The 26,631-nt window shown below is 39.1% G+C and overlaps 1 protein-coding gene across 1 annotated transcript; it reads right to left on the bottom strand.

Annotated features, from left to right (window-relative positions):
* Positions 1 to 362: 362 nt before the first annotated feature.
* Positions 363 to 26,569, bottom strand: tmem63c (transmembrane protein 63C). The gene is made up of 23 exons (XM_087780073.1): positions 26,512 to 26,569; positions 18,890 to 19,109; positions 17,193 to 17,272; positions 16,914 to 17,001; positions 14,445 to 14,482; positions 12,777 to 12,919; positions 11,590 to 11,641; positions 11,418 to 11,526; positions 10,310 to 10,383; positions 10,159 to 10,239; positions 9,969 to 10,089; positions 8,907 to 9,040; positions 8,562 to 8,678; positions 6,841 to 6,994; positions 6,039 to 6,145; positions 5,660 to 5,746; positions 4,561 to 4,626; positions 4,322 to 4,484; positions 4,156 to 4,261; positions 1,887 to 2,054; positions 1,219 to 1,331; positions 1,090 to 1,164; positions 363 to 781 (listed from the first exon to the last, which is right to left on the bottom strand). Exons 2-23 carry the CDS (start codon positions 19,091 to 19,093, stop codon positions 533 to 535), a joined length of 2,529 nt encoding a protein of 842 aa, XP_087636199.1. The 5' UTR covers positions 19,094 to 19,109; positions 26,512 to 26,569; the 3' UTR covers positions 363 to 532.
* Between the last annotated feature and the right edge of the window lie 62 nt (positions 26,570 to 26,631).

Genomic DNA, 26,631 nt, shown 5'->3' with positions numbered 1-26,631 from the left:
TAAAAACAGAAAACTAATCATTTGTATTAAAGAATCAGGGGAAGGAGCCTTTTTTAATTTTCCATAAATGTGCTTCCCGATGGACATTCGAGCTGACACTCGGCCGCTGGTAAGACTCAGAGATGGAGGTGAAAAATGTCGACGACAAACATCTGTAGCAAAAAGTATTCAAGGATTTCGGAGGAGCTTGTGCCGTCTCGTGTCAGGTCTTTGAGTTTTTCTCGCCGTCTGTCTGCTCTCACTGCAGATGGCTTCTCCTTCTCGTTGCCCTCACCCTCTGCCCCCCACCATCAAGGAAGCAGATCTCACCCGCCGCCCGGACCGTGCTGTCAGTCTGGCGGGGGCGAGCCTGCTCACACCCTCCCACGCATGAAGTTCAGAAAGCGGTCGCCACCTCGGAGACGAGGACGGAGATGAAGAAGGTCCAAGAGGACGGAAAAACAGAAGAGCATCTTTTGGGGGTTTTTTTTCCCAGAAGAGTTTGAGGCAAAGGTGAGAACGTGGCGTTAGCGGGTCGGAGCGTTTGCTGGCGTTACTGGTACCCCGGCGGGCTGTCCATGAGCGGGCTGACCATGAGCGGGCTGACCATGAGCGGGCTGACCGGCGGCTCCTGCAACTCGGTCTCGCGAGTCTGGGTCTGCTCACCTTCCTCCTCCTCCTCCTCCTCCTCCTCACCTCCTGTGGTGTGCGCCGTGGCCATGGCGCCGTAGCCCTGATGAGCCGGCGACGGCATCGGCGTCAAAGCGAGCTCCGGCTCCAGCAGCACCGACGCCACGAACAACTGTGAGGAGAAAAGCAGCTGTCAATCAAATCTCTAGTGACCCTTGCAGGGGTGTCAAACCGGTCCAGAAAAGGGCCGAGCCGGTGCAGGTTTTTGTTCCAACCAGTCGAGCTCACATGAGTTAACGAATCAGGTGTCGGCTTAAACGAGCAACACTAGACTGTTAATCAATTGATTACTGTCTTCAGACGCCTGATTGGTTCAACTATAATGTGCTTGACTGGTTGGATCCAAAACCTGCACTGGCTCGGCCCTCTTCTGGACCAGTTTGACACCTGTGCCGGTTTAGACGGACTGAGGTACTGTACACTGGAGGCAGTGGTGCTCGTCACGGCGCTCCGCTCTGCATCTGTAAACCCCGCCTCCTCCGGCTGGTTGGACATCTGGAAGACATCGAAGGGTGAGAATACGGGGGGTTCCTCAGGACGGGACCTCACCTGGTAGCTGGTCGACCTGTCGGGCTGCTTCTTAAGGCACAAACGCACGAGAGAGAAGGTGATGCAGCAGAGCAGCGACAGGAACACGAACAGTGTGATGGGATGAACCGAACCTGAGAGAAAAAAAAAAACTTGTCAGCACATCATCTACATTTGAAGTGTTGGTTTTTTGAAATGTGAAAAAGTTATAGTGGCATAAACTAACTGAACTGAGAGGGTGTAAAAAGGATTTTTATTATTATTGAACTACATTACATTGAATTGCACTTTGATGTTTTCTTTTCCAAACTTTTTTCCATTAGATGTTTTTAATTAAACACTTTAAATCTTTTTTTTTAAAGCATACCTTTACAGACTTGCTTTTATGTTAACATACTATTTTATTAACCTACAGAATCCATCTCATCTTACGTCATATTCTTATTGATATTTTGCTTTTCTTATTGTTGTAATTTTTGTTCTTAACTCTGCTAGTATATAAAGCACTTTGTGACCACTGTGTGTCTAAAAGGTGCATTATAAATAATTTATATATATTTTTTATTACTATTATTACTATTATTGTAATTTTAGTGATTCTAAATTTGAGCTAAAATTAAATACGTTACATTATAATTATAATTATATAATATATATATATATTATATAATTATTATAATAATATTTACCCAATCTGAGGACAGAGAAGAAGAGCAGCCAGAAGATGCAGAGGATGGGCGCCAGGACCACCTGACTGATGGCGGCTCTGTGGATGCGCTGGTTGAGCTTGGTGGGCACGTAGGCGTAGTAGATGTTGTAGCGGTCCACCATGTGCTTCAGGGTGACGTAGAGGAGACCTGGACCCCAACAAAGTGATGTGGTGAGATCAACACGGAGATCATGAGAAGGAGCTGTCTCGCCTGCAGTTAATACAAAACTCTGCAGCGAGAATTCTGACCTGCTCTAGTAGAAGAACTTACATTTCCACTGATCCTTAAAACTCCGCATTGGCTAGCAGTTTCTGTCAGGATCAATTTTAAAATTCTCGTTGTTTCAGAACTATTCATGGAAGATCATTCCAAAGCTTAGGAGCAACAGCCTTCCCTGATTTTCTGGGACTCCCAGTTTGTCTTAAGTTGTCTTGGTCTTTTAAAGCATATATTTAACTGTATATTGTTTTTGATTGTTCAAGTGCTTCGTGACCCTGGTCTAGAAAGGCGTTTTACAAATAACCTTTAATTTTCTTTACTCTACTATTGGCTTGAATAGTCGAGGAGTCTCAGTGATTTGCTGGCTCTAAAAGGGTTAAACAAACATTTTGAGCGCACATGAAAAAAAGCACAAAATTAGAGGTGTTTTCCTTTCCACCCGCTGACCTAGAGTTTTGACCATGCCAGGTCAGGACACGGGAGTTAAAAGTGGAGCCTATGAAATAGTTTGGTGTGTGTGTGTGTGTGTGTGTGTGTGTGTGTGTGTGTGTGTGTGTGTGTGTGTGTGTGTGTGTGTGTGTGTGCAGGATGAATATTCTATCGAGGGGGGAGGGAGCGACAGGTGAGCAGGTGGGAGAAGTGAGGGTCTGCAGGGACTGAAGATCTGAGCAGAAGCTCCTGTGATGTGGGACAGGAGCGCAGTGGGCGTCTGACTCCCACCGGCTAAATGATCGCACATGTCTGCAGACGCACACACGCGAACGCACAACACTTGTGCAAAGTCTCACTCAATCTGAACACCAATGCATTCACAAATACAGAACTTACACACATGAAAGCATTGTAAGAATATAAATATGGGGGGAAGAAATTACTGTTACTGTGTAGATATTCAACAGCATTTATTTTTTCATTATTTTGGATTTTATATAATATTTTATTTTTAATCATAGTTATTTTATAGCTTACATTTATTATATTGTGTATTATTAAAATAATCGAACAACAAATAACATCAAATATCGACAGCGTTTGTCACGTTTGTGTGGCAAAACAAATTGTCTTTTCAAAACTTTATTTTAGGTGGATTTATTTTCAATCATACTTGATTTTTATCACAGTTCTTGTATGGCTTAAATTTTAACATCATTTGTATGAATAAAATAATTAGATTTTTTTAATTCACAATTTACATACAAATTTTGACAGCTTTGTTAATGTTTTTGTGGCATTTAAAATTGTTTTTTTTAACTAGTTTATTTTTTTTAAATACATTCTCTTTTTGCCTTTCAAATCTTACTTTTGTTTTTATCTTAGTTCTATCATGGTTTATATTTTAATAAGCTGTGTAAAATAAAAACTTTTTATTATTTGCATTTCACCTGAAAATATTCAATTATTACAATTTTTGTGTTGCAATTAAATATCCGGCCACTAGATGGCAGCTGTCGTTACGTCCTCTAGAGCTAAAAGACCAATGAAATCCTGCTAGATCCATGAGATGACTGAGTACAAGAGGATACAGTCGCACTCCAGCAGTTTTTAAAGCTGATGTTTGGACATTTTTTGGTTTTAAAACTAATGAAAGCAGTAACGACTGCGTCAAGAGTCATGTGGTCTGTAAATACTGCAACACCAGAGTCAAGTACTCGGACAATACTACAAATATATCCTTGTTCCTACAGTATCGCAAAAATCGTAATACATTGTATAGTTGCCAATGTACTGTGATACGCTAGATCCTTACTAATAAACTCTCCCTTAAGCATAGAAATGAATACACAAACAAGACAGCAGCACACTAAGATATTACACTGCAGCTCTCTGGAACACACACATCTGTGTACTCAAACACACAATCTAAATCAATACTACAGTGATAATAAAATGTCAACACATTACGAACAAAAATACTGGCAGGAGTTAAAATCTTACACACACACTGGAGACAGACACAAAATGAAAAACGACCGACACACACTCGTGACTCACACTAGCATATGTGTACGATCACAACACACACACCTACCGAAGGGTGTGATGATGGGGCAGGTGATGCTGTAGGTGACACTGACCGCGAAGATGCACATGGTCCAGGCGTACTCCAGCCCGAACTGGAACTCGTACGTCTGGTTCTGAGACACAAGATCACCCGTCAATCATCAGAGGGATCCCTCTATCCAAGAGGTACTGACCCGCTTCACGTGGATCCGCTCGGCCTGCGACTTGGCGAAGCAGAGCCGGACGGCGTAGACGCTGAGCGCCGGGATGCGGAGCAGCTCCATGGCCGTTCCGATCAGACTGGCCGTGATCACGTAGTTGACGAAGAAGGCGCCGTTGTCTGGGAGGAACACACACCTGCGAGGAGAGAGGGTTGTGTCCGGGGTCACTTTGGCGGCGGGGGTTTCGGGACTCGGGGAGGAAGGATTCTTACTGGAACTTGACGTCCTTTTCATCCAGGAAGTGATTGTCAAAGAGCCACGTGAAGAACAAGTCCAGGCTGTCGGGGAAAAACTATACATCACTTTTCCGTGGAATCCAAAATTTATGTGCAAGACCGCGAGTCAGAACCACTTCCTGTCGACTCAAAAGCATTCGTGCCAAAATGTACTAACTGAAGCGTTGAAGTGAATGACATTACTTTTAAGTCAATGTATATATAAATGTTTTTTTTTTGTGATTTTATCAACAACATGAAAGACCAACCAGTGAACATTTCAACCGAAATCTTTAACCTATTTTTTCATTATTAAATTATGCTCCACATACTAAACCATGAGTTTTGTCAAAATAAGAGTTTAATTTCTTATATAAAAAACATAATTCTGAGTCCAGACTGCACTTTTGATATATATAAGTATTAGGGGTGTGTATTGGCCAAAATCTGATACAATACAGGGGCGACGTTACGATATATATTGTTATTTAATTATACTTACTTATAGAAATTTACAGATCACATGACTCTTAACAAAGTCATAACTTCTTTCGTTTGTTATGAAATGAAAATATGTCCACACATCAACTTTTAAAAGCTGCTAGAGTGGTCTGCATCCCCTCGTCCTCAGTCATCACTGGAATTATGCAGAGGACCTATCATTGCTTGTGGCCGGAAGTTTAACTGCAACACCAAAATTAATAAAAAATGCTGTGAGTATTTGCATGTTAATTTAAAAAAAACGCATCTTTTATTAAAATATAAACCATGAAAGTACTATTATAAAAGTTTAATCGGATTTGAAGTGTTTTATTTATTTATTTTTAAAAATCCATAAAGTTGAATAATGATGATACAATGATGTTTTTTTTTACTCAAGATCTTGCCGGAGTCAAGGTCTCAAGCACATCATTTATATGGTAAATCTGCTCTTTTTGGGGCTCATGCTGTGGGAGTTCAACTGCCTGCTCATCTAAGAGCTGAGCTAGAAGACTACTCTATCTCAACATAAACTACGATGACACTTTTGTCCTTCTCTATCGTCATGTCTTTGGTTGGATTGTTGCGTTGACATGTGGGGACTCGACACACAGACCTGGACAGACCCAGCGACGGCAGGACGATGACCATGAAGACCAGCAGCAAGAAGCACTTGTGCATCGTCAGCTGATTCTCTCCGGATCTGCGGGAATTCGAAAAGAAAAAAAACACGCAACATCAACGTTTTGATTTTCCTCTTCCACGTCCTCCTCCCTCCGGTCCATCTGCATCCTCGCATCACGCCAACACGACTGTTATGTAAAGAAAAAGGTGCTGCGGGTCTCCATATGTACCCCCCCACCCCCCACCCTAGCGCATCTCATTATCCTCGCATGGAGATCGCTATGACAACCTGCACGTGGAAAAGTCATCTCGAGTGACAGCCAATGGGAATGCCGGGCTAACGGAAGGGGGGAGGAGCCGCAGATGGTTACCTGGTCCAGTGGCACTCGAAGAAGGCCGAGTAGTAGACGATGAAGGGCAGGAGGACAGAGAAGGCCCACAGCAGGAGGGTCGGGAAGAACTGCGTGATGACGGGACTCTGCAGATCACAGATCAGCTCATTTACATTAAGTGATGTTTTACCATCGCGCTAATGGCTACACTTCAAAAAACATGCTTTAATTTGTCTCATATATTCTTCTACAACTTAGAAGAAAAGTCAACCAACCTGCTTGTGAGAAAAAAATATTTTAAGGTAGCAACGAGTAGCATCCCTGTCCCATTTTTAACAATCTGAAAAGTAGCCATTAGCGCGATGATGACACACAGTTTCAAACCATAAGTGTTTCAATATTCTTAAAAAAAAAAAAATGAAGTATGTATTAATTGAGGGTAGTGATGGGTAATATTTAAGTAGCACTGTGTTAATGGCTACATTAAAAGAAAAATGTAATGGTTTATCATGTTGCTTCACCCTGAACGAATCTGTTACCATGGTTACTCATTGTAGCCAAATGTAGTGACATCAGAAACACAAACTGATTAATTAAATAATATTTCTATCATAATCCATTTATCATATTTTTTCAGTTCGTTGATAAGAGACAAGATCTTATATTTAGCAATAAAGCTACACCGTGCTAATGGCTACATTCAACAAACATATTAAGATATAAAGAATGCTTCGTGGCGGATGTTGACCGGACAAAGAATAAATGTTTCCGCTGATCTGTTCTGACGCGTGGACCAGGGCGACATCTTGGGCTGCCAAGGGAAAAGGTCATAACCTCTGACCTGCAGACTCTCCACGGGCCGGGTGACGTTGAACTTGTCCATGGTGTTCACGATAATGGCCGGCGTGGTGAGGAAGAAGAGCAGGAGGAAGAGGAGGAGGTTGAGGAGGACGAAGCGGAGCCACCAGCGAGATCCGCACACCGACAGGTTCTCCCTGGTGGACGAGGGGGGGAGAGAGATAGATGGGGGGGGGGGGTATAATGTATAATGAGACAGGACGCCCTCGACGTGTTCGTGTCGGGCTTTAAATAGCCGACGTGTGTGGAGGTGTGCGGATGTGTGATGATGCGGAGATGGAGTCGCAGAGAGCAGCGGTTCCTTCTTTCGATCGGATGAGCCCGAGTTACATAAGCAGCCCTTGTTTTCCAAGACAGACGACATAAATCACATCGGATCATCAGCCACGAGCCCCTCGGACGAATCCTGTGGTGGAGACGACTCTTGACAGGCAGCGAGAGTGTCAAACGTAATCAAAGGGAGAATTCAATTGAAAATGCGACCTGCATGAACACGAGCGTTGAGTTTAGTGCGCCGGGTTTTCCCTCGTGCACTTCAAAGACCCTCAGAAGAAGAGGTGCTACATCCAAGATCCTTCTTACATGCACTTCAAGGACACTTGAGTTGTGTTGGTGGATCTTCAAGTAGATCATATATAACTTCTCAACGACTTCTAGATCTTAAAAATGACAAGATCAAATCATCCACTACAGCTTTCACTCGGGGTGTGAGAAAATATCGACACACTGATATATAGCGAAGATACTGTATTAATATTTGATTTACTATTTATTTACAGTAAACACTGAAAGTAACTGCTGTAATTGGGGTCGTGAAAGGGGAACTGATTTTTGGTTTAATATTTATTTTGTATTTTGTTACCATTTATACTTTTATAAGTGAAAATTAATAGAAATATGTATTTAAAAAAGAAAGAAAGATACTCTTGTTTTTTTCTTGCTTTTAAATCATATTTTATTTTTATCCTAGTTATTTTATTGATTTTAATTCAATAAAGAATGTTCTAAAATATATACTCATAATAATAATTGTAATAAAAACTTATTATAATTATTAATTTATTTATTCATAATTATTTATTATACCAAAAAAAAAGTGTTGTATTTGTTCATTTATTTGAAATTATTACTATCATTATTTACACAATTTACATGCAAATAAAGTTGCAATTAAATATCCGGCAGTCATTTTTCTTTCACAATACTGTATGGATAATAAACACTGTATCAATGACAATTATTTTCTCAGGCCTTCAATCCTATTTTATCTTTTATGGTTTATTTTATAATAAGTAGTTCTACCATTTTTAATTCACCACTAACATGTAGCATTTGTTCATTTTTGTGTAACAATTACACGACCGGTAATTATTTCCTTCGCAGCTAAATGGACGAAGTAATCCCGCGAGATCCCGGCGATGACTGAGGACGAGAGGATACAGTCAACGCCAGCAGCCGATGTTTTGGACATATTTTGGATTTTAAACAAAAGAAAGTAGTAGTAACGACTTCATCAAGTACTTGGGACAATACTACAGAAATTTCCTTCAGTATCGCAATATATCGTTTATTAATACCCATCGTATCGCAAGCTTCTTGCCAATACAAACTCTTCGTTTTTACATCATCGGCTTCATCTCAGCAGTGATGGTTTTAATGAGGACAGACGTGAACCTGGGAGGTGGATTGCGTGTTCGGACTCACCAGATGATGTCATTGGGCGCCGGGGCATAGCCGACTCCCCAACTGTGCGACTGGACCACGGCCGTGATGCTGGACTGCTGCGGTCTGCAGTGAGCGCCGCCGTAGTCCTTGACGATCCTGTTGTGATCACATTTAAAGAGTGTGTTCACGTCGTGTCGGAGAAACACACACGAGTTATTTTACACGTGATGAGTCACAGGAACCACAGACACTACATTAGCCAGCAGGACTTCACGAGCAGATCCCTGCTTTTATTGGCAGTTTTCATGAGGATTTCCTGCAGTGACAGTCTGAGGGCGCGACCTCACACACGTGAACCCTGATGTCATGCCGCCCGTTACTCACACTGCAGTCATCCTCTCGTCACGGAAGGTCACAAATGCGATTCCCAGCCGCTTGGTGGAGATGCGACTCTTCTCGGCGTTGAACTCGTCCGTGCGCTTCTCCTCCAGCTCGCTGTAGTACTGCTCAGCGTCCACCTGTGGCGGGGTTCAGGGGACACACGGGGATGGAGTCACGGTTCTACACTGCCACCTAGTGGTCATGAGCTTCCTTTGCAGTGTCACGATTGAAAACCAGTGTGCACTGGAGAGATTCCGCCGCTCCTGTCCACTGCTATTATTTAATTTTAATAAAGTTAATTGTTGTTCATGTATTATGACTGTTATATTTATGATAGTGTTTATTTTATGATAATTTTTTTTGTTAGTCTATTATCACTATTATTTTACTTTATTATTTGACTTCTGTATATGATTTATTGTTATTTATTTTATTGACATTACTGTATATTAGTTGTTGTTTTTAATATATGTACTGTATGCCTGAATATAATGTGTATTTATGTTTAATCTTTTGTTGTTTAATGTTTAATCTACTCAAAATCCCCCAATGAGCGAAGAATAAATGTGTTTCAATCAATTAAAATGAATCAATAAATCTACACATTTGTGACTCATCATTATTATTATTATTATTTTCTTTTTTATAATCCTTGTTGCAGCTGCATAACCCCTGTATAATTTATTGTTTTGCTTTATAAATATCTTTTATTCAATAATTTAATAATTAACAAATACAGAAACTATATGTTGTCAAATCTATCTAACTGAGCTATTCATTTATACAATTATTAATACAATTTGAATAAGGCTTACTATCATTTTTGTTGATGGATTTATTGTAAATATACGTTGTGTTATTTCTCAATTATCCATTTGCAACTATGGCCTCAAGAAGTAATAAAACATTTTAACAAATTACAAAGAGATTTTCTTTTTGTTACAGTATGTTGTTTATAAATACAAAATAAATACACGTAAATGCTTTAAATGTGACGTGATTTATATGATATTAATTTCAGTTAAACAAATTTTAATCTTCTTATATATGCATCGCAGTTTTTACCTTCTCAAAGCCGCAAAAGTCGCAACAGAAGATGCGAGCGCACGGATGAGTCTTGATCAGGATCCGCCCTTCTTTCTGGGATTTGGAGGCAAAGTACAATCTTCCCTTCATGGCTTTGCGTCTGCAGGAGACGACATGTTCACTCGCCTAAAACAAGAACCACATCCAGACATGATCGGCTTCCACCCACCTCTCCACGTCCAACCGCATCAGCTTCTGCACGTCGAAACAGAATCGAATATCCGTGACGGTGCAGCTCGGGTACGCCTCGCTGGTGAAGGAAACTCAATGAAGTCGACAGGAAGTGTCAAAAGTTTGGTGAAATAGAGGCTGTACTGTACTGTAGGTGTTTGGTGATCAGTCCGGGGTCGGTGATCTCTCTGGGAATACTGGTGATCATCAGAGTTCTGGCGACCTGAAACAGATTAAATGCTATTTTTAGCTTCAAATATCAATAAATGAAACTCTAAAAAATGTGTCTGTTTCATTGACATCAGGCCAACGTTAGCTGTATGCTACATGTTCACTTAACTTAAACTTTTAATTAAAAAAATGTGTCATAGCAGACTAAAACATTTCATCTGTATTTATTCGTATGATATCAAATACAGCTAGCCAAGGCTACATGCTGCTATTAGCATTTCATGTTGTTAGCTTACACCAAACATTTGGCTTCCTGACTATATGAAACATTTAAAATTAAAATAAATTATATTGTTCATGAAGAAGAAAAAATATACTAGTAAAAAAAAACTGTTTCAAATAGCGATCAACGGCCAAAACATTAGCGGTTAGCGTCAAATCGTTACTTTACCAAACTCACAAATTCCTTTAAAAAAATATTTCATATTAGTCAACAATACACATCTACTTATTTACTTAAATAATTTTTCTGATGTGAGCGCTATAAGAACAAACTATGTGTTATCAGTTTTATCTTGATCTTTAAAATATATACTTTATTGAATATTGTTTTGATTGTTTAAGCGCTTTGTGACCCTGGTCTGGAAAAGCGCTATATAAATAAAAATTACTTACTTACTTACTTTACTATAGAGCTGTAGCTAGCTGCTAGCTCTTGTTAGCAACCATTGGCTATGCTATTCTGAAATAGTGGAAAACATCTTTTTATTCTTACTAAGACTGTGTAATATTTTTTAAATACTGTTCGCTGATGATTAGAATCTACCATAAAATAATGTTTTATAGACGTTTTATGAAAATAACTGAAATTATAAGGTTAAAAACATAACAGAAAAAAATGTTGTCTTTTAATCTTGACTTATTTATCTCCCAGATTTATTTTCATTATTATCCTCCAGTGCATGGATATTTAGAGCTTGTATAGAAGTCATCAGTTAAACTTTTTACGGTTAAGAACACATTTAAAAAAAAAAAAAAAAGCTTAAATGAAAACGTGTACATTTAGAACAAGTGTCATCAAAGCACCTTCTCGTGCTCCTGGTAGTCCAGCCGGGCGGAGTGGTGAGACATGCACAGCGTCGTGATGGTGAAGTAGACGAGAGCGAAGACGGCGTGCAGCCAGAGGAAACCATTTCTGAAGCACAAGGATGGAATTTAAAAAAAAATCCAATATAGTCACTAGTGTCGCTGAACTCACTCGCCGCTAACATTCGCCAGAGTCGTCCTCCCAAAGTCCTCTGGACTGTCTCCTGTAAGGAGAGACGACAGGTATGACCTCGACCGAAGAGGAAACCCCTCGGATGAAAGTCCACATGTAAACATTGACTTTCTCTGTTTTGTCGTCGCCATGGGAGACGCACGTGAGACGACTGTAAAAAGTTCTGACATCATTGTAAGTTCTCCTGTAACCATGGACGCACAACATTCACTATTAAATTATATTAAAACAGATTTTCATGATGTCATTGCTTTTTAATATCAAATCTATCAACAGTTTTCATTTTATTCAAGTTATTATTGAGCCTAATTCCATTTTTTCTTTTTAATTACTCAAGCAAATTATATTTGTAATATATTTATTTTTTATTTATTATCATTTGATACATTTTAAAAATAATTATTTAAATGATTACATCAGAAAAGAAAATAGGTTATATATTTTATAATCAATTCTCCATAAAGCTAAAGATTAATTTCATGGAAATAAAAACAAATGAAAACTTGAAATTCATGAAATGCCTCAAAACTCAATTTATAATAATATTATTTTTAAAAATATATATTTTCATATTTAAATAGCTAAGCGTCTTTTCACATTATTTATTTTCTGAATTTATACGCTTTAGTTTAAAAAAATATGTATATTTCAAAAACCTTCCTCGTATTTTTAAATATTTATCTTATTGTTCACTAAATCGTGATATTATTATTTTTTTAATATGCATTTATTTTTCACCTTAAAATAGATTAAAATAAAACACATCAGACTACAAAATGACTTAGTTATTGTATTAAAATCATATTTTATTTTAGTCAATTTGGCCTTCAATATGAGAATATATATACTTATTGTGTTTAAAATGGATCAGGAAGCCGTTGATTATATATTGCTTTTTCAAATTGAATCCCAGCTGGTGAAGTGTTTTCTTTTTCTACAATTTCACACGGGAAAGCACTTTGTGTGAGTGTCCACTGTTCTGCTCTAAATCCATCTTTCCTTTTTAGGAATCCGAGCTCTTAACCACAGCCCCGAGTGTGTGTGTGTGTGTGTGTGTTTGTCTGTGATTATCTCTGTGTGGCCCCGTCAGGTGCAGGGCTTCCTTTCTCTTATTTTGTTTTTGGTCAAAGGTCAAGCGGACCATCGCGCGGACGCTCCAGAAATACCCAGTAGATTCCCGGAAAAGTTGACGGGCAGGATGACAGCCAGCGAGAGCAGGCTTATGACGGCCATGAGCAGGATGATGTGGCGCTGGAAGGAGAGGTAGGTGACGGCGTCCAGGCCGACCTTGCTGCGGATCTCGTCGTCCCTGGAAGAACATGTGGTTCAGGTGTGAAAATACGTCAAATCGTGCACATTGATCATCTCAGTTTGATTATTCATGTCCGTCAAGCTGAAAAATCCACTTGTGATTTTGCATTTAAACTGATATAATACACTCACTACGGTTTTAAATAAATCTGCATTGAAAGCAATTTTTGCAAAAATTGGTGACCTTTAAATTATTAAGGTCAAAAAAGGGTTAACTAGAAGAGAATATTGATGTTGAACTTACTTAATTTTTTTTAGCTCATTTCAAACTTAGATATCTTGTTTAAACTAATGTAAACTTTTAATTAAAAAAATGTGTCATAGCAGACTAAAACATTTCATCTGTATTTATTAGTATGATAGCACATACAGCTAGCTCAGGCTATATGCTGCTATTAGCATTTCATGTTACACCAAACATTTGGTTTCCTGAAGACATGAAACATTTAAAATTAAAAGAAATTATATTGTTTATGAAGCAGAAGAAAATACAGTAGTTAAAAAAAAAGTTTCAAATAGCCATCAACGGCCAAAATATTAGCGGTTAGCGTCAAATCGCTACTTTACCAAACTCTCAAATTCCTTTAAAAAAAATGTCATATTAGTCAACAATACACATCTACTTATTTACTTAAATATTTTTTCTGATGAGAGCGCTATAAGAAAAAACTCTATTAACGCCATTGATTTTACTATAGAGCTGTAGCTAGCTGCTAGCTACTGTTAGCAACTATTGGCTATGCTATTCTTAAATAGTCGAAAACATCTTTTTATTCTTAAAGACTGATTAATATTTTTTAATTACTGTTCGCTGATGATTAGAATCTACTATAAAATAATGTTTTATAGACGTATTATGGAAATAACTGAAATTATAAAGTGAAAAACATTAATAAACTGAAGATAGAAAAAGATATATATATTTTTTTTTTGTCTTTTAATCTTGACTTATTTCTCAGTTTGATTATTCATGTCTGTCAAGCTAAAAGATACGCTTGTGATTTTGCATTTAAATTGATATAAGACACTCACTATGGTTTTAAATAAATCTGCATTGAAAGCAAAATTGTTTTAACAATTCTCCAAACATGGAATTAAAATACAACAGGTGACCTTTAAATGAATAAGGTCAAAAAAGGGTTAACTAGAAGAGAATATTGATGTTGAACTTTAAAAATAAAAAAAGGCCAAATATAGTCTGAATCCGGAGTAAAATGTTGAGGTCTCGACCTGCGACCTTCCTCGGGTCGTGGCTTCAGGCGGAGGTCGACACAACAACAAAAAAAACGGCCTCGTAAAAAAGAACAAACTCCAGAGGCCCGAGGGAGGCGTGGCGAGGGCCACACACCGAGATCACGCGGTGCGGTTTCTACTTTCCCATGGTAGGGGTTGTTGGCACGAGCGCCCGAAAATGAGCGTCACCGCAACAACTGGAAACTCCTATAGTGACCCCGGAGCTGCTGGTGTTTTGTTGGAGCGGTGACATCAGAGGTGACATCAGAGAGGAACGCCGGAGCACTTACTTCATGTGGTAGAGAGACGAGAGCCACGAGCAGAAGCCCTGGGAGGACGAGGAGGCAGATGTTAGACACATCTGGAGGCAGGAGGACACACCCACACACATGCATTAATCTCATTTGTTTCTTTTGTTATTAAGAGTTTTAAAATAATTTTCCAATTTTCTTTATTTTTTAACTATTTCTTTCCCTTTTTTCTTCATAATACTTTTTTTTTATTTAGATTTTCTTAATTTCACTTGCTTTAGTTTTTATCCTCAACAATTACACTTATCTCCTTCACTGCTGTATCTTTGGGTGATATTTCGGCACTAGTGAACAAGATGAAACCCTCCTCTTGCTCAGATGACGTCCTTCCGTGTAGGCTTTTTATCAAAGTATTTGATGTAATTGGCCCCTGGGTTACCAATATGGTGAACCTCTCCCTTTCCACAGGGGTTTTTCCCAATGCATTTAAACATGCCATTGTGGAGCCTCTGCTCAAAAAACCAGGCTTAGACCCAACTGACCTCAGTAATTTCAGGCCTATTTCTAAGCTCCCTTTCTTGTCCAAGATGTTGGAGAAGGTGGTGTCTGAGCAGCTGTCTTTGTTCCTGGATCAGAGCGACATCCATGAGAAGTTTCAGTCTGGCTTCCGTAAACATCACTCTACGGAGACAGCTTTACTGAAAGTGTCCAGTGACATCATGATGACTGGTAAATTCACTGTTCTGTTTCTCTTGGATCTGTCCTCAGCCTTTGACACAGTTGATCACCAGATCCTGCTGAGAAGACTGAGGGATGAAGTGGGACTGTCTGGGTCTGTGTTAAAATGGTTCCCATCTTACCTTTCTGGGCGCAGTTTTAGTGTATCTGCCAATCAAATGAGGTCTGAATCGGCAGATCTGTTGTGTGGAGTCCCTCAAGGTTCTGTTCTGGGTCCTTTATTGTTTTTGCTGTACTTGATTCCCCTCGGTAAAATCATTCAGAGATTTCCAGATGTTTCTTATCACATTTTTGCTGATGACATCCAGCTCTACTGCTCTTTTGATCCAACTGAGCCCCAGAGGCTGAACAGCTTAGTCAATTGTTTGCTAGAAATCAAACAATGGCTGAGTGAAAACACTCTACAGCTAAATGTGGACAAAACTGAAACACTGGTGATTGCTCCTGATGATAAGATTCCAGGGTTGAGTCAGTACTTGGGTGACTTAGGTCAGTCTGTCAAACTGAGCCTAAGAAACCTGGGTGTTGTATTTGATAAAGACATGTCTCTTGTTCGACATTGCAGAAAACTGACCAGAAACTGTTTCCTTCAACAAAAATCTCTAAACTTAGGAAAATGTTGTCGGAACATGATCTGGAGCTTGTAATCCATGTGTTTGTTTCTTCTCGTCTGGACTATTGTAACAGTTTGTTTTCATGTCTTAACAAGAAGAAGCTGTCTCGCCTGCAGTTGATTCAGAACTCTGCAGCGAGAATTCTGACCCGCTCTAGTAGAAGAACTCATATCTCTCCGGTCCTTAAAACTCTTCACTGGCTTCCAGTTTCTTTCAGGATCAACTTTAAAATTCTGGTTCTTACTTTCAGATCTATTCATGGTCAGACTCCTCCTTACATCACTGATCTGATCCAGCCTTACACCCCAGCTCGGGCTCTGAGGTCTGTGGATCAGAATCTACTGATGGTTCCTCGCACATGGTTCAGGACCAGAGGAGAAAAATCTTTTCAGGCTGTTGCTCCTAAGCTTTGGAACGATCTTCCTCTCTCTTTGCGCTTGATGGAGTCTACTGACTCCTTTAAGAAACATCTTAAGACGTTTCTATTTGTTCAGGCTTTTCCTTGAATTTCTCGAACTCCTGTTGTGTTATCAGTATTATCTTGATCTTTAAAGTATGTAGTTTTTTGAGTATTGTTTTGATTGTTTAAGCGCTTTGTGACCCTGGTCTCGAAAAGCGCTATATAAATAAATATTACTTACTTACTTACTTACTTACTTACTTATCCTTTTTTTAAATTAAGTTTTTCTTCCCTTTAACAATATTTTTTACAGTTTCGAATTTTTTGCTAACTTAATAAAAAAAAAAAATTATTTACTTTCAATCATTTTTCTTACTTTCAAGAAGTTTTTGTCACGACTTTTATTTCTTTGCAGCATATTTTTGTCAATGATAACATAACATAATGAAAAATAGAGAAAAGAAAGATAAGCAAAAAATAAACAAAAATATGCCAATAAATATTTATAAATATAAACAATTTAATATCATTGTTATATCATTTTAGAGTTTAAACAAAATCATTTTTTAAATAAATAGGATCTCAATATTCACTCAGATTATTTTGAAGGGCAAAAAAAATAATAAATAATAAAAAATCCAAAAGAACTTAATCTGTAAAGTTATGTATAGAGAGTAAATACAATAGTAAATACAAAACAAAATTAAACATTTTTTATAAACATACAAAACTGCTTACATTGAAGAAGAGACTCACCAAGTCTTTGGAGTCAGAGTCCGAGGGACTGGACTCGGACGGAGACTTCTCCTTCTCGCTGGGCTCGCCGTAAAACAAAGATGTCAGACTGTAGAGAATCAAAATGTTATTGTTTGTTTACTTTCATCTTGTGTGACTTTCAGAAGTCATTAAATCCAACGGTAGTGCAGCGGTACTGTCACCAGAGGGCGCTGTTGACTCCAGCAACTCATACAACCCTTGATGATGAAGATGCTTCACCACCTTCTTCATCAACAACAACAGCATGGCATCGCTGACCTGTCGTTGTCCATGAGCAAGGCGAGGCGTCCGTAGTCCCACGCCGCCTTCCTCAGGCAAGAGAAGATGAGCAGGAGGAACTGAAAGAGAGAAACATCAGAGGTTCGACTCACAATCGTCCAGAGCTGTGGTTGTCTTGGAAACTACTCAGAGGACTCACACACACACACACACACACACACACACACACACACACACACACACACACACAGATAAACACTGAGAGCACTTGTATTAACACACAATGTCACTTTAATAATAGTTTGTACTTTTCTTGGCTGCATTGTTGACATTTATTTCTTGAAAAAAAACTTTATTTTTTTTATTTCTAATCATACAGTATGTTTGTCAATTTCTGTTTTGTGTGTATAACTTTTCAATTTCTTTAAAAATCTACCCCCTTTAATCTTCTTTAACCCTTGTTTTGTTGTTGTTTAACTGCCTTTTTAACCCTTGCGTTATCTCAGGGTCAAGGTGACCCGGAGGCCCGACAACTAATGTGTTTGTGGTATCCCCTGTGTTGCCTCTCGGTTAGGGTCAACAACCTCCACCAGTGCGTATGTATTTCTGGAAGCCAGGGAGGTCGTTCACCTTGACCCCAAGACAACCCAAGAGATACCACAAACACGTTTGTTTCCCGGCGACATCACACAAGAGTTAATATACATTTTTATATTATTTATACTCTTTCTAAATATTTGAGTGTTCAAGGGGGGTTTGTATCGCTTTATAGTGATGCTTGTGGAAGAAGGTGTCACTCTACTGATGACGCCACTCGTGTTACAAAGACGCTCATTGAGGTCCATCAACAGTCGTGTAGCAACACGTCAAATGAATCTTTGACTCGTATGTGCTTCACCATCGGCTCTTGACAATGACATCCCTGCGACTGCACCTCGACTCTAATAAGCCGTCAAGCAGGAAAGGTCAAGGTTCAAACAAGCCGCCGCACCTTCGGCACATTGACTGACTCGTCTCAATGGCCTGCGTTGCCATGGCGATGAAACCAGATGTCGAGAGTCAGAGAGGAGGATCAGGTCATGACGTTCAGCGAATGTGTCGAAGACCTTCATGAGGAATGAAGAGGCCTTGAGAGGCGGAGACTCTTCAGCCATAGAATTCTGATGGGTTGATACAGAGAAAACAAGGCCACGTTCCACTTGTGATTTCAGTCAATATGTAACAATCTGTTTTACTAAAACAAATGTGATTTTATTTTGTTGTCGTTTGTTTTTTCTTTTATAGCCTCTCAGAAAATCTTAAGGCTGTTAAAGAAAATCAATCTTAATTTGTTTTCCAAAACCCTTTTTTTAAATAAACTTATTTATACCTTTCTGATTATTATAATTTTTTATTTTCCTTTATTTATATTCGTTTTTCGAGTGTCTTTTTTTTGTGTTTTGTACTCTTTTGTCCAGCTGCATTTTTAATTGGTTTAATAGAAAAAACAAAATCTTCAATATGTGGTATATCTTAGAAAATACAAAAGTAAACGGCCAACTTATTTAAAATAATTTTTGAAAACAGTTGACATATAATATATATAATATATTATATCAAACATTATGACTCTCTTCGTCATCACCATCATGGCTGACTCTGGTCGACCACCCGCTCCACAGAAACACATTAGCTCGACAGCAGAATTGATGCGAGAAGTCAAACCTAGGATCTGGGAGTGACTTCGCTCTACGTACCAACCAGACCACCACGTTGATGCCGAGGACCGTGGGCACTCCTCCGAACGGCAGCCCTTGGAGGACGCTGTTGCGAGAGTGAGCGCGAAAGCATCTCTCGGCCGTAGAGTTGCCGTCGCTGGAGGACTCTAGGAAACCGTCCAGCTCGGAGGACCTGCCCTCAACAGGTGGCGCTCTTGTGAAGAACAGGTTGAAGTCAGCCATCAGCCCTGGAACATATCTGTGGACAAAACATTAGTGCATTTTAATCTTCATGACATCCAAGAAAAACATATTTATTATTCATTTAACTTTAGGATCAGTGAACTAAATAACCGGATTATTTGTTCAGGTCAGGAAAGTCAATTAAGCTGATTTTTGTTTTTTAGAAGTTTTCTTTATTTTTTTTCATGTTTTTAAAGTAAATTTTTCACAAATATTTTTTTAATCCAATATTTGAAAACATTTTATACCTTAATTGGAATTAAATCTTTCAATATATATGTATATATAATATTTTCTGTCTTAAGTTATTATATTTATATTTAAAGTGAGAATAGTATTACTACTAGTATTTAAAGACTATGACACAGTTTGTTATTTACATTCACTCATGAGTGGGTTTTCCCATAACTACAGGCAATTTAAACAACAGTTTTTTCATAGTAACAAATTCCAAATCATGTTTTTTGGGGAAACGATTACATTATCATAAATTCTGACATTCGGTTTTGAATTAATTTAGGAATTTCTTAACCCTTGTGTTATCTCAGGGTCAAGGTGACCCAGAGGCCCAAAAACAAATGTGTTTGTGGTATCCCTTGTGTTGTCTCTGGGTCAAAGTGAACATATGTATTTATGGAAGTCTCCCTACCAAGACCAGCTGTTGACAACATCACGTTTTGTAGCATTTCGAAGATAAACTAGGATTGAAAACATCGAGACACAGTGTCGTCAGATTGTGATTGTGTTCGTCTCAGAGACCATCTGGGCTCCTGACTGATGGAAGTGTCGCAGGAAGAGATGAGTCGGCGTCGAGCTCCAAACCTCCGGCTCTTAAAAAAAAGCTATAAACCTGCGACTGGAGACTCAATCATTCCAGGTAAACACAAACGGACGTTTGTCTCTTTTGTTTGCACAGCTTGAACTGGATTCATCTTTGTGTCGCTGAGCAGAGGATGGAATCATTCACACTGTCATGACCACAACCACAGACACACACACACACACACACACACACACACACACACAATCAATACACTTAGCTTGTGTGCTCTTCTCACTGAATGGACAGAGCGGTCGACAAACCTTTATGTCAATAAGTCAACTTCTATTCGTCGAGCTCGGTTACCACGATTCGGTAAAAACGAGCCGATGACCCTCAGTGTCGCCGCCCTGCATAAAAATTGAACGCACATCAAATAAATGTTTTTAATGTAAGAATAATGATAAGAAAATGTCTTGATATTAGACATTTCTTTTGTTTTTTTTTACATTTTAGATTCACACCACTGTCATTTTAAAAGATACAAAGTGTTATAGGCTGGTAAATTACACCAATGTTAGCCTCTAGCTAAGCTAGCAAGAATAGCATTCAGTGTAAACTATCCCTCATAGTTGAAAAAAAACAACTTAATTGTTATCATTAGGTTAGGAATCTAAAAAAAGGATTTTACTTAAACAAAGAATAGGAATCAGATCTGGTTTAAAGTGACACGTTTTACTTGTACAAGAGAATAACACAGAGTTTACATGTCTGTCTGAATCCTTTCTGAAGCACAGAGCTGTCACAGTTTAACAAGCCGTTACTTATCTCACTCCAAAGTTCTCCATGAAACACAAACTTGTTATTTTCGTGCAATGTCAGGGTTACTATTTACTCCACGAAGACATCTTTTCTTCCCGACATTCCTTTCCCACACAAGAAGTAGGAGAATATCATTATATGTGGTTAACCCTTGTGTTATCTCTGGGTCAAGGTGACCCAGTGAACTGAAAACAAATGAGTTTGAGGTATCCCTTGAGTTGTAGCTAGGGGTTGAGTACATATTATACTCATACTTTAGCTCAAGACTTTCCCATCAGTTTCATGTATATATCATGTGTTACGTTAGCTTAAACAGTCTTAATCAAACGGCTTGAGAGCTTGGCTCCCACAAGGGTTTGAGAGTTGAGAGATGTCTTCTGCTGTGTGTCACCAAAAGAAACAGTGGCTTTGTAAAATAACATGTATGAGATCTTTTAAAAATGTATAGTCAAGTATCAAGAGCATCATATAAAAAATGTAAAGAAAATGGTGAAGTAATGAAGTGAGGAAGGAAGTCACTGGTCTCAAATGGATCAGAACTTGAGGGGATCATCACAAGACAACAACACTAGACTCAGATCCTTCAGCAGGTTGGTTATGAGATTAACAGCTGAATTAAGTGACCTTTCCTCTGACAGCTCTTCGATAACCAAGAAGAAGAAATCAATGATCTCTTTGATCCTCCGGCTATAAACGCTTTCACACATTAGTACCGACGTCAGAAGCATGACTCAGCACTTTGAGCATTTAAGCTCCCGTGGATCGTCTCTCTGTTCGAGCCCTCGTCCTGTCATCTCCGTCCTCCCTGGAGGAGGCCACTAGGGTTTTAGTGAACGCTGACGAGGAAAGTGGGTTTAGTCCGAGGAGCAGAACTCAAGTGCGAACTCAAGCTCTGGTCAGCAGAGAGTGAGTGATGGAGGAAAAGTGATCACTTTCACCTCAAGAACTACAGCTGCTGAGTGCGACACTGTTTAGGTGTGTGTCACATAAATTGTCCTCCTCTAACACCGCCTTTTAACACAAGAGACACTTTAGATCTTCTCAGGCTTTTTCTTTCACCCCATCCTTTTTTCTTTTTTTTTTTAAAGATTCTTGTTTCACTGAGAACATTTAAGATCTTTGCTTTCTAGAAAATAACCTTTTTAACAGAAACCCTGCAAGTGATGTTATCAACAAGTACTTGAGGTAATCTTGTTTTAAATAAGCATTTAATACTTGTTTTTAACCCTAAATTTCAAAATTTAAACACTTCTCTTCCCATGAGTTAATAACCAACAGTTGTCTCCGAGAAGGACAGCATCCCCGTGCTAATGGCTACATGCACAAATCAAAAGCATCATTTACGAAAGAGTAAGTAAGTAAGTCATTTTATTTGTATAGCGCTTTTCCAGACCAGGGTCACAAAGCACTTTAACAATCAAAACAGTATTCAATAAAGTAATAAAGTATATACTTTAAAGGTCAAGATAAAACTGATAACACAATAGGAGTTTCAGAAAATCAAGGAAAAGCCTGAACAAATAAAAACGTCTTAAGATGTTTCTTGAAAAGTAAAATTGTTCCATTAATAGCTGCGTCAAAGCAAACAGTAAAGTTCATCTCACCATAACAACGAATCGATAGAAGTTAATCTCAGAGGAAAGAGAAGTAAAAATATACACAGAAATGTACTTTAAAAAATGAGATGTTGGGATTTAGTAAAATGAATAAACAATTTGTCCATAAACTTCTTAATTTTAGAAAAAAAGAAAGTAATGTCAGAATTAATAAGGGCTGCATTAACACAAGCAAATGTCCGTGTGTGACCCCAAGACTCGGCGTGAACAAAAATCCTGAACCATTAACACGTTTTCTTTCTCTCCTCTTCATCCTCGTTCATTTCTTACCGATATATACATGACTGTATGTACTGTTGACCAATGAGACGCATGCGTTTTGGTCATGTGATGTGGCACAAGAAAGTACAACTATTGTATTCATAAATGAAGAGTATTGTACTAATGCATGCCTCAGGGGTGTCAAACTGGTCCAGAAAAGGGCCGAGACGGTGCAGGTTTTTGTTCCAACCAGTCAAGCACACATGAGTTAACGAATCAGGTAACAGCTTAAACAAGCAACACCTGACTGTCAATTAATTGATGACTGTCTTCAGACGCCTGATTGGTTCAACTATATGTGCTTATGGTTGGATCCAAAACATGCACCGGCTCAGCCCTTTTCTGGACCAGTTTGACACCTTAAATGGTTGTCAATTATAAACTAAATGTAGTTAAGTAAAACCAGTGTTAATACATCAAGTGCGCCTTATTCTTCCGTAAATACGGTAAATTCATTTCTGTGATTTATCTGTTATGATGGCTATAATTTAGTACCTTTTCTAAGTGGGTCTACAATAATTAATATTTCTTTGTACTGCTGGAGAGAATTGGGGAAATAAGTGGTTAAATAGCGCAACTGCGATTTTTTTTTTTTTTTTTTTTAAAGCATTGTTACATGCAGAAAACTTTGAATTGACTCCGGGGAAAAAAATAGTTGGAAAACTGATAGTGGACAACTTCGCTTGATAAGCAGAGCAACAGTAGTTAACCTCCCTTGCTTTCGTTCTAAACTCCAGCTTCTGACCATTGCAGAGAAATAAATAATTTGTGAAATAGCAGCACTTTAGTTCAAACACACTCGAGTAAATCCATTAAGCTCCCGCCTCGTTCCCCGTGAACACTTATCAACGGCAGCAGACGATCAAAGTGAAGATCCGGCCTGAGGTGGCGAGGGGGTTGGGGGGTGCGATAACTGTGTTTCTCTCGAGAAGGGAACCATAAATAAACTTGGGAACCCAATCAAGCGCCGGTCGGATAAAAAGAGCGACGTCCTCCGGGGACCACGAGTCGATGCCGTAAATAAACCATTTCTCTGCTGCAGTCGTGTTCGAAACCCTGGAAACATGAGTGAGCGACGTAATGAAACGTGAAGGGCTTGATGTTTCTCTGTCGGCTTCTCAAATATATATATATACGTGGAGAAACATGTCAAAGGAGAGAGGGGATATGATCTCATCACCTGACATCCAGGTGTACAATATTTATGCTGTTGTTGTTGTGCTGGGACGGCCGACATCTTGAAAGTGCATTCGGTCCTTTTAATGAATCTCAAACATTTAAAAATGTATCAAAAACGGCATAAAAAGTGTGGATTTAACGTTTAATGTCAACATCCTACAGTTCTTACGTGACCAGTAGCTTATAGGGTCGTGTACTGGCAAGAAACTGACGATACTTATGACGATACTGGGGGCAACGACAAGATACATCAGGATATTTGTAATATTTACAGCCTCTTGACGAAGTCGTAACTGCTTTCATTTGTTTCATAAACCAAAATATGCACAAAGATCAGCTTTAAAAGCTGCTGGAGTCAACTGTATCCTCTCACCCTCAGCATAAATATTTTTGACTGATTTTAAATAAAAAATAATGGTAATTTTTACTCCAATTTATAGAAATATACCATAAACCATAAAATAAATATGATTAAAAAATAAAATATAGTATTTAAGAGCCAAAAATTATATGTATTTTTAATTGTATTATATCCATTTTTTAAGTATATCGTGAGAAACACAACTGATGATCAGTAGCTTACACCCCTAATGTTATGCAGGTGAAGGCGTCACTCACGAGTTCTGAAGATCCAGACTTGAGCTCCTCAAGAACACGAACGGAATAAAAACACGGCAGAAGAAAGTGAAGCCATGTCGGATGTAATAACGCGGCAGAGGGGATCAAAACGTGGGCGACTTCATTTCCCCTCAGATCCTCCTACTGATGTTTCACTTTGTCAGTCTGCTACTCACACGCCTCATCCCTGGAGGCTCAACCAGACGCTGTGTGACCTCGACGCTGACCGCACACACACACACACACACACACACACACACAGTCGTGTTCCACACCTGCTTCATATCCGACTGAACATGCTCGCTAGACCCTCAGGGAGAGTCAGATCCTGACTAGGACTGATCTGTGAGCACCAAACAGATTCGAAGAGAGCATAAAAACGAACATTCGTGAAAACAAAACGAAAAGTCATCGACCGACATCGAAAACATGGCTGAATATTTCATGCCTCCTGCTAGGACCAGAATTCAGGCTTTGAAGTGCAGGTTAAGTCTGAGATAACGTTTTGAAATATTAATGTCTGGGCGAGACGTCCTGATGCTCACCGCACAGAAGCTATTTCGGTCGTTGAACAAACAACCCTAAATTTGGGGTCGTGACCTCTGACCTGGTCCACGGATGTATGAGGGTTCTGTTCATCTACTTTAGCTGTGAAGAGACAACTGGACTAAACTGGACAAACATCTGTAAATGATACCGCGAATAACAGGAGCATCTTAAGAAATTTTACAAGGATGTTGGATGAGGATCAGCTCCTCCAAGTCTCAGATCGAGGTTCTCAGTTGCAAGAGGTTGAAAGTCCTACTACGGTTCTGCTGAGGGATGAATCAATACCACTCCGCCGATAATAATGATATCCCTTGCTAAACGATGATCGATGTGTGTAAAATATGATAGCGGTTATTACTGGAACAGCACTAAAAAGGGGCATACCTCTGCCAAGGAGCTCATGACTTCATAAAGAATCGAATCAGTACTTTGAGTAGGACGTAAACAACTTTTCATGGGTACATAAATGGTTTGGCATGGTGTTTAAAAATGTCATAATTGCAAATTCATTAAATAACAAACTCATTTCTCTACCATTATTATCTATGTGTGTCTTTGCATCCATTTTTTAGATATGAGGTTAGATATATTACGCCCTGCTTTGTTTATACAACGAGTCCCTTGGAGGTGGAGACTTCCAGGATTCATGACGTGCGGGGACAAGCCTTAATGCTCGTCCAATCACAGCAGAGTGGGTGTGGTTATGGTAAACAATTTAATCTCCAGGAAAAACAAGTGTTTTCAGTGGGCGGGGCTTAGGATCATTTTCTAATGTAAATATTTCAATGAAAATAGAGTTGTGTACAAACAGACACATACTGATGATACAATAAATAGTCGAAGATCAATTTAAGAGACACTTAAATCAACACATTAGTTGCCCTTGAAAGAACAAAAACTGTATTTGATGAGTCTGCATCAGGTGGTGTGCGACAGCCAATTAGAGGACAGAATACTCGTTTGACACCAAATCTCTTCTCACGTTATTTCTTGGCTGATTATTGCTTTTCATATTGAATTTATATTTATTTATAACTGAATAGACGTTTTCTGGCTGACATCAATGCGTTTCTTTTGATACTGAGATGGTTCGTTTAGAGAGAAAGAAACAACAGGAAGAAAATAAAATCACTGGAGTTGCGCGTCACTTTTGAAAAGCGACACAACTGAACCGCCATTAAAATATGAAAAAGCTGAGAACACCTGCTGGAGAACAACAGTATTGACTCGTTTCAGATCATTCAACAGGTCGATTTAGTTTCAACGTCAGAGTTTCCGGCAGCTACGATCATGGACGACATGTCAATCATTTCTAAAGACAAACGAAAGACGTTAAACATCGCCATAAGACCGACATTACGTTGTTTTGTTTTTTTTAGTAAACAAACGCGGAGAAGCTAGAATAGTTAAACATATTAATCTTTCATTTCTAATCCAACGCGAATTTCACACTTTAAATCCCGGTGATTGACAGGTGATGGGGTTTATGATCAGGCAGCTCAGCCTCCCGCAGCATCCACACACCCACACCGAACATGACGGACTGGATTCGAACACCCGACTCTCGGTTCAGGTTCAGGACTACACACGGCGACACCAGCTCGGTTATGTACCTGGAAAAGTGCAGGTTTAGCTCCGGGGATCCGTCGACTGCGCGATCAGATGCTGATGTTGGCGTGTCTGCCTCCGAGTCTGCTGAGGGACCGTCTGACAGGACACACCGGAGCGACTCC

Source organism: Callionymus lyra, chromosome 18 (assembly GCF_982586985.1).
Source record: "Callionymus lyra chromosome 18, fCalLyr1.hap1.1, whole genome shotgun sequence".
Lineage (NCBI taxonomy): Eukaryota > Metazoa > Chordata > Actinopteri > Syngnathiformes > Callionymidae > Callionymus > Callionymus lyra.
Note: the sequence above shows the minus strand (reverse complement) of the source record. Positions and strands in the feature narration are given on the sequence as shown.